The sequence below is a fragment of the Callospermophilus lateralis genome, chromosome Y (assembly GCF_048772815.1).
Source record: "Callospermophilus lateralis isolate mCalLat2 chromosome Y, mCalLat2.hap1, whole genome shotgun sequence".
NCBI classification, from domain to species: domain Eukaryota; kingdom Metazoa; phylum Chordata; class Mammalia; order Rodentia; family Sciuridae; genus Callospermophilus; species Callospermophilus lateralis.
Genome location: NC_135326.1, coordinates 10,326,834 through 10,339,301, shown reverse-complemented (window position 1 = coordinate 10,339,301; position 12,468 = coordinate 10,326,834). Strand labels below are relative to the sequence as shown.

The window sequence follows — 12,468 nt, the reverse complement described above, 5'->3', positions numbered from 1 at the left end:
TAAAAACCCAAGAAATGAATAGACTATACAATCCTTTGCCTATGCAATTTTAAGAATACGCAAAACTAATTTTTCTTTCTTCCTTCCTTCTTCCTCCCTCCCCCCCGTCTCTCTTTTGTGCGGAGGGGTACTAGGGACTGAACTCAGGGACCCTCGACCCCTGAGCCCCATCCCCAGCCCTATTTTGCATTTTATTTAGAGACGGGGTCTCACTCAGTTGCTTAAGGCCTCGCTTTGGCTGAGGCTGGCCTCCAACTTGTGATCCTCCTGCTTTAGCCTCCGGAGCTGCTGGGATTACAGGTGTGTGTCACCGCGCCCGGCAAGACCTCACTTAAATTGCTCACATGTGGTATGATATTAACACAGAACATGACGACTTAAAAAAATACTGACTTTACAATAAGTTACCCAGGTGTATCCTATAATGAGAATCAATAAATTGCGCCAAATGCACACATTAATTTTTCTTCCTTTTTATTTTCTCTCCCCCCCACCCAAAAAAAATATATATATATTTTCAGGAAGCGCTGGCTGTGGATGCCCCTATACTGTCTGCTTGGTAGCCTGAATGGGACATTTGTGACATGGAACTCTAGGCCCAATATCGTCCTGCTGATGGCGGATGACCTTGGTTTGGGTGACCTGGGCTGCTACGGTAATAACACCGTGAGGTAAAGATGCCTTGTGGGATGTCCGCCTGCTGTGTCGGAGCCCGTGACCCAACCCACGTCTCTACCGTCATGGGGACACCAGAGTCCAACGTCAGTATATTGGGTGGGGGATAGCAGAGGTGGCCCAGGACGCTGGATGCAAAATGGATATTCATGCAGCATACAGTGGAGACTACAACATGCACGATGTGTCCTTTTGCATTTGGCTAGTTTAACTGAGCCTCAAATCCTCAAGCTTTGTCCACGTCAGCGAAGATTTCGGAGCTTCCTACATTTCGTCTCTACTCACAGGAAATGCCCAGAAAAACCTCAGATGTTCGGTGGGACTGTGAAAGTAACATGCTCAAGTTCATATGAATCGTGATTGGATAGGCTTCTAGCTGCTTTTTAAAACTTAAATTTTTTCTCTCTCCTTTTTTTTTAAAAATCTGTAATCATTACAGATTTACACAAAATTTTGTATTGACTTTGGAGACTTTAAAAGATTCAACAGAATGGGAGATAAATTCCATACTGTCACAATTTAGTTATTATAAGAGGCTGGTTTTTCTACAAGAAACCCACTAAAATTTTGCTTCTTCTAAGTCCCTCGTTAATTTTAGGATAGTAATACCAACAAATGAACTCACTTTTCTATTGAAATGCACCTAAACTCAGACTCAAAATAAGTTATACCCAGGGAACGGTATTGTCATCCACTAATAGTTTTGCCCACAGAGTTGGTAGACCCCCCCCCTTATTTTCAAGGATCTATTCCAAGATCGCAAGTGAATTTCTCAAACTTTGGAGAGTACTGAGCCCTATATATGCTAATTTTTCCCCTACAGTAGCAGGAGGGTAGCATATACAGGGTGGATACACTGAACAAAGGGATAATACATGTCCCTGGAAGGATGGCTCAAGAATACATCGTGGTTTTCAGAACAGTGTGCAATTTAAAAGTAACTGTTTATTTCTAGAATTGTCCACCTCATATTTTTGGACCAGGGTGGAACATGGGTAAGAGAAACGTCACAACCCCAAACTGCAGATAAAGAGTGAACTCTACTCTGTTCTCTGTCTGCTCGTAACTACCAAAGCATCTAACGAAGAAGATAGATCAAGGTATCAAATAGATAGAAGGGTGTATTTTAAATTGACCAGAAATAGTCATCTCAACCCAAAAGAGAACAACTTTGAATCTCAATCCTTTTTTTGGGAGGGATTGGAAACCCACCTGCTAAATTCTCTGTATTTTTCCTGCAGCACCCCTCACATTGACCGTCTGGCAAACGAGGGTGTGAGGCTCACCCAACACCTGGCAGCAGCCTCCGTCTGTACCCCAAGTCGGGCGGCTTTCCTCACTGGCCGGTACCCCATCCGATCAGGTAGGAGAGGAAAAATGCAAGAGAATTTTAACTCATGGAAATTTCTTTTCTTCTTTCCTTCCATCCTTCCTTATTTCTTCCCTCCCTCCTCCTCCTTCTCTTTTTCTTCCTTCCTTTCTTCTAATTATTATTTAAATTTTCTTTTGTAGGGTTGGAGATTACACCCAGAACCTCCCACATGCTAGGCAAGGACTCTACCACTGAGCCACATCCCCAGCCCTTTTTAATTTTTATTTAAAGACAGGGTCTCACTAAGATGATTTGGGCCATGGTAAATTGCTGAGTCTGGCCTCCAATTTGCAATCCTCCTGCCTCAGCCTCCAGGGTTACTGGAATTACAGGTGCACACCACCACACTTGCCCAATAGTTCTACCTTTAAGTACCTCTGGAGAGATGCTGTCCCAGAATTATCCCTGAAGTGTCTCTGCATTCTCTTTCCCTTCCTCTTCAGTCCTTGTGACAAGGCAGCCATGTGGAGAGCCAGGTAGACCATCAATCATATCACAAGGTTGGATTTGAGCTTTGAGGGATGGGAACCTGATGGTTTCTAGAGAGGAATCTAATGAGACTCTAAGGAGGGTTGAGTGGGGCAGGGACAGAAATGAGAAGGGCTCCTACTAAGATGACTGAGTGTTTCACTGTGACCAAAGGACGTGACAAGAAAATAAAATAGAGGAATTAAAGTTTATTTTTGGCTCATGAGTCAGTCCATGGTTGGCCGATTCCATGGCCCTGGCCCAAGGGGAGGCAAAACAAAATGGCGGCAGGGCCTGGAGGAGGAAAGCAGCTCAGGACAGGGCACCAGGGAGCAGAGAGAGCTCTGCTCACCAGGGACAGGACAGAGACCCCAAAGGCACAGCCCAGGGACCCCCTCCTCCAGCCACACCCCACCTGATGCAGTCACCACCCAGTGAGTCCATTCAAGTGGATTAATCCATTGAATAGGTTAAGGCCTTCATAATCAAATGACTTCACCTCTGAAGTTTCTTGCACCGCTTCCCACAAAAGCTTTTGAGGGACACCTCATATCCAAGCCATAACTCAGAGCCTGGTAGGAGGGACATCCTATGATAAATTGGGACATTGTTTGCTTGAAGTTGTGTCCCAAGGTTGTGGCTTCAGAGATGAGAGTCAGAATATTTCATGCAGGTAGTTATCAGAACATGGTGCTGGATTATGCTGGGCTTGGTTGACATGGGTTGAAGCAGTTTGACGTTGGAGTGTCCTTTCCACATGCTGAAATGATTGAGGTCCCCAGGTCTGTTGCTCCCTAGTTCTGAAGTTGAAGGCACAAATTTACTTCAGGAGAAGAGATGTAGATGAGCGGTTTCCCTCTCTGGGCAAGTTGAAGTGCAGAAATCAAGTTCAAGGTCAGCCCTGTCCTGAGCTGCTCTCCTCCTCCAGGCCCTTCCGCCATTTTGTCCTGCCTCCCCTTGGGCCAGAGCCATGGAGTCAGCCACCATGGACTGACTCATGAGCCAAAAATAAACTTTTCTTCCTCTTATTTTTTTTCTTGTCACGTCCTGTGGTCACAGTGAAACAGTCATCTTAGGAGGAACCCTAAGTGTTTGGTACATGTCGTTGCTAAAAATAGTCATGCATTGATAATGTGAAATTCAGACATAACGGATGTCCTCTATTGATGTAATCTGAGAACTAGGGTTTCAAAGGAACGCCAATCAAGTAGGAGGAGGACCCATATCTATAGCTTGAATCAACCATGGATGGATGATTTATTTTTTAAAAATATTGTTTGTGTGCTATAAATTCATGGACTTTTCCTTGTTATTCTTGAAAAAAATAACGTGTAATAACTCTTTCCACACCATCTGCATTAGGTATTATAAATAACTGAGCGTGGTTTTAGAGGAATGTAAGGATGTGCATTGCTATGCAAAAGCTGAGCCTTCTTTTACAAGCAACAGCATTGGTGGGTTTTGGCACCCATGGGGTGCTCCCTGGACTCAGTCACACGGAGACACATAGGATTGCTTTTGCAGTTACAAAAGGTTGACGATTATATAGGATCAAAGGAGATTGTCGGGGTGCAGGATGGGAGAATTTGGAACGTGTCAGGGTGAACCCTGGTATTTAGCAAAGATGATTTTTGAAAGATCGACTGTGATGCTCATCTGTTAATTTTTATGAACTTAGGAATGGTTTCGTCCAATAGTCTGAACCGGGGCCTCACCTGGCTTGGTGGGTCTGGTGGGCTGCCCACCAACGAGACGACCTTGGCCAAGTTGCTGCAGCATCGGGGATACCGCACGGGACTCATAGGTAGGTCCCCATAAAATGAATGAATAATAAAAGATAAAAGACGGATGTGACCCGTAAAGCGGTGCAAGTGACATAATTGAAGGATTGCATCACGGGAATCCTGCACTCATGATGGGTTCCCTGAGAAGTGGCTCTTGGGGAGAAGTTCCACCTGGAGCACTTTGTCCACTTTCCAATGAGACAGACGAAGGGGTGATGGCATCCTCAGAAGGTCACCAGGGAGACCAAGAGGAGTCCACCTTGATTAGAGTCCAAAAGCGACGATTACCATCCCCCAGGGTGGTCACGGTGGACACTGTGATGGGTGGACTTTTCTTCTCCTTCCAGGGAAGTGGCATCAGGGTCTGAGCTGCGCCTCTCGGGATGACCACTGTCACCACCCCGTCAACCACGGGTTCGACTACTTCTACGGGATGCCCTTCGGGCTCCTGAGTGATTGCCAGGCGTCCAAGACCCCGGAGCTGCACCGCTGGCTGCGCATCCGGCTGTGGATCTCCACCTTGGTCCTCAGCCTGGTGCCCGTCCTGCTCCTGCTGCCCAACCTGGCTGGCTGGTTCTCGGTCCCGTGGAGTGTCATTGTCCTGTCTGCCCTCGTGGCTGTCCTCTTTTTCGTTTCCTGGTACTCCAGTTACGGGTTCGTCCGGCGCTGGAACTGCATCCTGATGAGGAACCACGAGATCGTCCAGCAGCCCATGAGGGCGGAGCGGGTCTCCATGCTCATGCTGAAGGAAGCTCTGGCCTTTATTGACAGGTCTGCCGTCCAGTCCTGGGGGCTCTAAAAACGTCACTGCCTTTGCATCTGTGTGTGTCTCGATGGGACAAATCTTTTCAGGGTGACATTTTAGATATTCTTAAATTTCTCCTTGGATAGGAAAAAAAAAAAAACAGAGTTAAGTTTCCTACCATTTTTGCATGCGATTTCCTCCCCTGCTCCTGTCCATAAAAGTGGAGTTCAAGTATTTTAATGCAGATCCCCTCCGTGGAGACGGGTGTGCAGATAGATTGAAATTCGCCGTGGGTCTTGGTTTTGACAGATGGAGGAATACATCTCTGTCCGTCAGCTGCTGGGGAGGGACCCTGAGCTGATGGAGACCTAGTTTTAAGATGTTTAGGTTCCTTACGAGCTAAGTGTATGTTCCAGGCATCATGAAGCAGGAAGAGGAAGAAACGAAAAAAGAGTCGTTTCTATAAATGTCATTTCCTGTATTTGTTTATGGGCCTCTGTTCGCCCTTGGTTGGTACTTACTCACCCAGATGCTCTAGATGTATTGGTAGCTAAAAACCATATTCTGTCCAGAGATGCCAGAAGAGTTCAGGTATTCAACAACCCGTTCAATATCAAGACCTGTGTTACCAGGGAATAAAAGAAAAAGTCACCTTTTTGGTCACACAGACCCAAAGACCTGACAAACACAATGTAGAGGAGGAAAAGTTGATGTGGGTCTCATGGTTTCCGAGGTTCAGTCCATAGTTGGCTGACTCCATGGTTCTGGGGAGGCAGAACAAGATGGCGGCAGGGCCTGGAGGAGGAGAGCAGCTCAGGACAGGGCACCAGGGAGCAGAGAGAGCTCTGCTCACCAGGGACAGGACAGAGACCCCAAAGGCACAGCCCAGGGACCCCCTCCTCCAGCCACACCCCACCTGCTGCAGTCATTACCCAGGGAGTCCATCCAAGTGGATTAATCCATTTACTAGGTTACACCTTTCATAACCCAATCATTTCACTTCTAAACTTTCTTTTGTGGTCTCACACATGAGCTTTTGGGGACTCCTCATAGCTAAACCATAATAATTAGAGGAGGAGAAGTTTATCTGGGGCTTATGGTTTCCAAAGTTCAGTCTGTGGCTGGTCAATTCCATGGTTCTGGCCCAAGGGGAGGCAGAACAAAATGGCGGCAGGGCCTGGAGGAGGAGAGCAGCTCAGGACAGGGCACCAGGGAGCAGAGATAGGGAGAATCCAGGGACAAGATATAGTCCCCAAAGGATACCCCTAGTGACATACCTCCTCCAGCCACACCGTACCTGCCCGCAGTGAATTGACTCAAGTGGATTAATCCACTGATTAGGCTACACCCCTCATAACCCAACCATTCCACCTCGGAACCTTCCTGTGCTTCCTCACACATAAGCTTTTCGAAGCCACCTCTTCTCCAACCCCCAACACGAGCTCTCCCCACCCACGGTCCCGCGTCCGGGTTGGGACTGGCTCTCGCTCCTGCAGCTGATCACCCCGACTTTCCGCCCCCCAGGTACAAGCGAGAACCTTTCCTCCTCTTCGTCTCCTTTCTCCATGTGCACACTCCCCTCGTGACCAAGGAGAAGTTTGTGGGGCACAGTAAATTCGGGCTCTACGGGGATAACGTGGAAGAGATGGACTGGATGGTGGGTGAGTAGCGCGTCCCGCCGCGTTGAGTCTCAGATCCCCGGGCTGCAGCAAAGCCACTAGGGACGGGTGGTCTTCAGTGACGTCCGGCTTCTTGGACATTCATGGACAGCCATGTGCGTTGGTCCAGTGCATTCAACTATAACCTGGGTCTAGGTGCAGCGATGCCCGTGAGGTATATTCCAAGATCACAGTCGCAGGTCATCGCAGGTCATCGGAGGCCAGCCGTAGAGACGTTTCCATTTTCAAAACGAAAGACTCATCCGTCAGCCATTTGTTGCAAGATCAGTGAAATGCATCGTGGATAAAACCACCCTTCCGAGCTATTGGACGTGGAGGGAAAGCCAATTCTTGGCTATTAGTGTCACAGGGCAGGCTCCGACGTTGGTGGGGGACAGGGTGGGCATTTGCCCAAAGCAAAACCACGTGTCTCCACGTCATGGCGAGGAGGACAGTGTCGATGGCGGAGGTGATGAATTGGAGGCTGGGGCAGGGGAGGAAAGGGGTGCATCCCGTCAGGCGAGGGTGGTGACGTGCTGGTCGCTGCTGACCCCCGCTATCTACACGGGATGGGTGTTCCGCCTCTCACGCGGATGTTTGACTTCGTAGTTTAATTTTCCTTCCTCCTCTGAGAGGAGGGTTTGGAAGGGTCAGGAGACACATGTCAGTCACTCATCGTAGGGCCCCTTGTGCCTCCGTATAGGAGCCTTTTTGGTTTAATCCACTTTAATCCCGGGGACACTGGACCCCTGAGCCCTGTCCCCAGCCCATTTTGCATTTTATTTAGAGACAGGGTCTCCCTGAGCTGCTCAGGGCCTCGCTTTGGCGGAGGCTGGCTTGGACCTCACAATCCTCCTGCCTCAGCCTCCCGAGCCACTGGGATGACAGGCGTGTGTCACCGCTGTGCCCAGCTAAAGGGATTTCTAGTAGGCCTGAATGACCGTATATATCGAGGTGCCCGTCCTGTCCCTGTGTCATGTCTACACATTTTGCACACGTCCTGCACATGCCCTGAGTGTTTAGGGGACTGTGTCCAGGAGATGTCTTCCCACCTGCTGGCCTATGTCCTGCTGTGTGACACGTGTCGGGACGTCCCAGGACAGTGACTGGGATTCTGCAGGACGCTCGGTGCAGCCCTGGCCGGTCCCTGCTGTCTGAAGGGGGTGCACAGGGCGGGGACAGCCACGTGGCCTGCAGTGACGGCCCTCTTTGTGACCCCTCCCAGGTAAGATCCTGGAGGCCCTGGAGCAGGAGCGGCTGAGCAACCGCACCCTGGTGCACTTCACCTCCGACAACGGCGGCCGCCTGGAGGCGCTCGACGGGTCGGCTCGGCTGGGCGGCTGGAACGGCGTCTACAAAGGTGACAGCCCCGGGGGACACCGGCTCTGCCCTGGACACCGCCCAGGCTCTGCTGCTCGGAGGCACAATCAAGCTGACCCATGAAAGGAGGCTGCAGCTCTGGGGGGCTTCCAGGGGGTGGAGGGGAAAATGTTAGGGGTGGTGACAACTTGGGACAGCAAATTCACGGGGCCTCACAGGCCACCAATGGCAGGGCTTCCCACCCTTGGCACTGGGGGCCTCTGGGGCTGGGGGTGCTCTGGGGTGGGCTGTGCTGTGCGCTGCAGGAGGTGGAGCAGCCTCTCTGGGCCCCACACACCAGGAGCCAGGAGCAGCCCCACCCAGGGTGTGAGAGCCCCCTGGACAGACAGAATGGGTAGATGACAGAGAGATAGATAGATAGATAGACAGAAGAATAGGTAGATGACAGATAGATAGATAGACAGGATAGGTAGATGATAGATGAATGACAGATAGACAGGATGGATAGATGATAGATGATAGATAGATGATAGACAGAATAGGTAGATGACAGATAGATAGATAAGACAGAATTGGTAGATGTCAGATGATAGATGATAGACAGAGGCTCTGTCCTGCAGGTCTCCTCTGCACTGTGGGCCTCTGGGGCTGGTGGTTCTCTGGGGTGGGTTGTGCTGTGCACTGCAGGAGGTGGAGCAGCCTCTCTGGGCTCTGGCATAACTCCAAGCTATGACAACTGGAAATGTCCCCAGACATAGCCCAGTGCCCTTTATGGGAAGCAGACCCTTCCAACTCCCTCTGAGGTAGTTTATTCAACAACTCAGCTGCTCCTGGGGCATCGCTAAACCACACCAACACAAAGACAATTTGAAAAAGGAATTCGACGTTGGCTCTTTTCTTCTTACCTTGGAAAACACCAAGTCGGAAAAACTACAGGGTATCAGTATCAGGGTTTCCATAGGTTACATCATCGAGCTGGGCGCCGTGACACACCCCTGACATCCCAGTGGCTCGGGAGGCTGAGGCAGGAGGATCACAGGTTAGAGGCCAGCCTCAGCAACTCCATGAGACTCTGTCTCAAAATAAAAAAAAATAAAAAGGGCTGGGGACGTGGCTCAGCGGTTAAGCACCCCTGGGATCAATCCCTGGTCCCCAAACATAGGTGTGTATCTAATTTAATCCACGGAGTCATCTCCGTGTGTGTGAGCACAGCCCTCTGTGTTCACACAAAGACGAAATTGCCTTACGATGCATTTCTCAGGAGGAATGCACCCCCATTTTTTAAGCAATGCACAAACACACACATGCACCAACTGTATACAATGACTTAATACCAAAATGTCATTATGTGGCTCTACATGTGTGTGTGTATACAGTCAGGAAAACTATCTGCACCTATTCTGATTAGTGCTGTGGTTCTTGAACCTGTGCATGTCTTGCTTTCGGCCTTGCTAAATTGCTGAGGCTGGCCTCCAACTGGCAACCCTCCAGCCTCAGCCTCCCCAGCTACTTTCTGTTCAACAGAGAACCATCTTCCTCAACCATCTTTGCTCGCAGGTGGCAGAGGCATGGCCGGGTGGGAAGGGGGCATCCGCGTGCCTGGGATCTTCCGCTGGCCGACCGTGCTGCAGGCTGGGAAGGTGATTGACGAGCCCACGAGTCTGATGGACCTCTTCCCAACCCTGTCTTACGTCGGGGGAGGGATCTTGCCCCACGACAGGTAGGAAAACAGACCCTGCTTACCGGGAGGGGTGTGTATGCAGTACCCTGCATGAGGGGGGTACTGCTTCCTGTGGGGACCCAGCTCCCTCCCTGCTGGGCACGTGGTGCAGTATGTTGGAACATGTCTTAGCATCCGCTTCCCTAAAAATGACGGTATTACCCCTTTCCATTTTTATAGAATCCCCCTCCACTTATACAGTTTCCCCTTAGGCTGCTCTAGCTTCTGCATATGCAAGAAAACATTCAGCACTTGACTTGCCGAGTGTGGCTTATTTCACTCAGCGTGATGTTCTCCCGTTCCCCTGTTGATGGGCAAACACCATATTTCCATCCTTGTTTATGGCTGTGTAGTATTTCACTCTACAGATACCACATTGTCTTGATCCTTTCATCTGACTTATAGCCTTATGTGCATGAGCTGGGTCGCCCTCAGGGCTAGGATCCAACCCTGATGCATCTTGACAACCTTCACAGCTCCCAGGCCACCAAGGTCCCTTAATATCAGTGGGTGCCCCGTCTGCAGACTCCACCAACGGTCAATCCGTTGGGGAATCATTTACGTCTGCACTGAACGTGTACAGAATTTTTTTTTTCTTGACATTATTCCCTGTAGAATAGAATTTCTCAACTGTTTTCTATCATTTATGAAAACGCTGATAACTATAAATGAATAAACGTACAGATAAGCCATTGCGTTAGGTGTGATCGGTCATCTCGTGAGGATTTAAGATGTGTAGGGTCACAGGGAGCGAGTACCCCATGTCACGAAAGGGACTTGGGCATCATATTTAGCATCCACCACATTTAAAAGGCAGCTTCCGCTTGCTCAGTATCTCTGGATGAATAAAAGGTGCGTATATTGAATTATACGCGTAGTAGATGGTGGAAATCGGGCTGGGGTCAGCTCGGAGCTTTTCCTGGGCTGCAGGACATTTCCGTGATGCATCTCTTCCAACCCGGGACCTGAGTCCCGAGGGTCTCCTCCTCGGCTCCTGCTGGTACCCAGCGCCCAGCTCACCCACCTCCCCCCCCTGTGCCCTTCTCTCCTAAGGGTGATTGACGGCCGTAACCTCATGCCCCTCCTGGAGGGCAGGGTGGCCCACTCAGACCACGAGTTCCTCTTCCACTACTGCGGCACCTACCTGCACACTGTCCGCTGGCACCAGAAGGACTGTGAGTATGGAGACCGCGGACGTGGGGAAGCGGGAGAAGGGGTGGTCTCTGACTTTCTAACCTGGGAAGGAAGGAGGAGGGGAAGGGGTGGCCTCTGCCTTTCTAACCTGGGAAGGAAGGAGGAGGGGGAGATGGAGGGAGGGAAGAAGGGTGGATCCCGCCCCTGGACTTCTGACCATCTCAGTTCTGACAGCGGCGTTGGCTTTAGATAATTCTCCATGGGGCTCACGCCCCATCAGATCCAGGTGCCATTTGGGGTTGGCATCTCCATGATCATGGTGGCCACTGGGAGTGGAGGTTGCTCAAAGGCCCCGGCTTGGAGCAGCCAGACGACTGGGCTGTTCCACTCCTTGGGATTTATCCAAACCGAACCAAAATCATGCGTTTTAGTTGATCCTGGACACGTGCAAACCCGTGTTTAGAGCAGCGTGGTTCATAGTAGCCAAAGCACAGGCCCCGCCCCCCCAAGGTGTCCATCAGCAGATGGATGGATAAAGAGAATGTGGACAATGGAGTATTATGCAGCCATAAAAAATGACATTATGGAATTTGCAAGAAAATGGATGGAACTGGAGACCATCCTGCTGAGTGAAATAAGCCGGACTCAGTGATTTGAACCTTATGTTTTCTTGTGTATGTGGAAGATAGAGAGGAAAAAAGAGGGAATCTCATAAAAATGGAAGAAACACCAGAAGAGTTCAGGAAATGGCACAGGGAGAGGAAAGAGGGGAGGTATTGGGCAATGAAAATCACCAAATTTTGTTGGGTTCATGTACAAATCTGTAACCCATCACAATCGTAATGTCACACTGGAGATGTCTTTTTCAGGCGGTACTGTGTGGAAGGCCCATTACGTGACGCCCAACTTCCACCCCGAGGAATCCGGCGCCTGCTACGGAAGCGCCCTGTGTTCCTGTTCTGGGGACGTGACCCACCATGACCCCCCGCTCCTCTTCGACATCTCCAGAGACCCTTCCGAATCCCAACCACTTACTTCTGACAATGAAGCCTTGTTCGACTCCGTCATCAAGAAGATCGAGGCCGCCATAAAGGAGCACCGCGGGTCCCTGACGCCTGTCCCTCGACAGTTATCTGTGTTCCACACCATTTGGAAACCGTGGCTGCAGCCATGCTGCGGGACCTTCCCCTTCTGTGGCTGCGACAAAGAAAGTGACGTCCTGCCCACGGCTCCATGAGCGGTGGGGTCACTAGTTACCCGCCGCAGACACGCTGTGTCAGTCAGATTTTCATTACTGTGACAAAACACCTGAGAAAAGTCAATTTAACTGGGAAAGCTTCACTGGGGACTCATAGTTTTGAAGGTTCAGTCCATTGTTGGCCAACTCCATGGCTCTGGCCCAATGGGAGGCAGAACAAAATGGCGGCAGGGCCTGGAGGAGGAGAGCAGCTCAGGACAGGGCAGTCTGGTACCAGAGAGAGAGGAGCCAGGGACAGGATATAGTCCCCATGGTCACTCCTCCATTGTCTTATTTTGTCCCAATAGGTCCTACCTCCTTCAGTTTCCACCATTTTTCAATGGTCCATTCAACT

The 12,468-nt window shown here is 50.2% G+C and overlaps 1 protein-coding gene across 1 annotated transcript; it reads left to right on the top strand.

Annotated features, from left to right (window-relative positions):
- Positions 1-537: 537 nt before the first annotated feature.
- On the top strand, positions 538-12,113 carry LOC143639722 (arylsulfatase H). Its single transcript, XM_077107768.1, has 9 exons — positions 538-671; positions 1,917-2,038; positions 4,194-4,319; positions 4,647-5,070; positions 6,569-6,705; positions 7,928-8,062; positions 9,580-9,742; positions 10,796-10,917; positions 11,746-12,113. Exons 1-9 carry the CDS (start codon positions 538-540, stop codon positions 12,111-12,113), a joined length of 1,731 nt encoding a protein of 576 aa, XP_076963883.1.
- Positions 12,114-12,468: the final 355 nt, after the last annotated feature.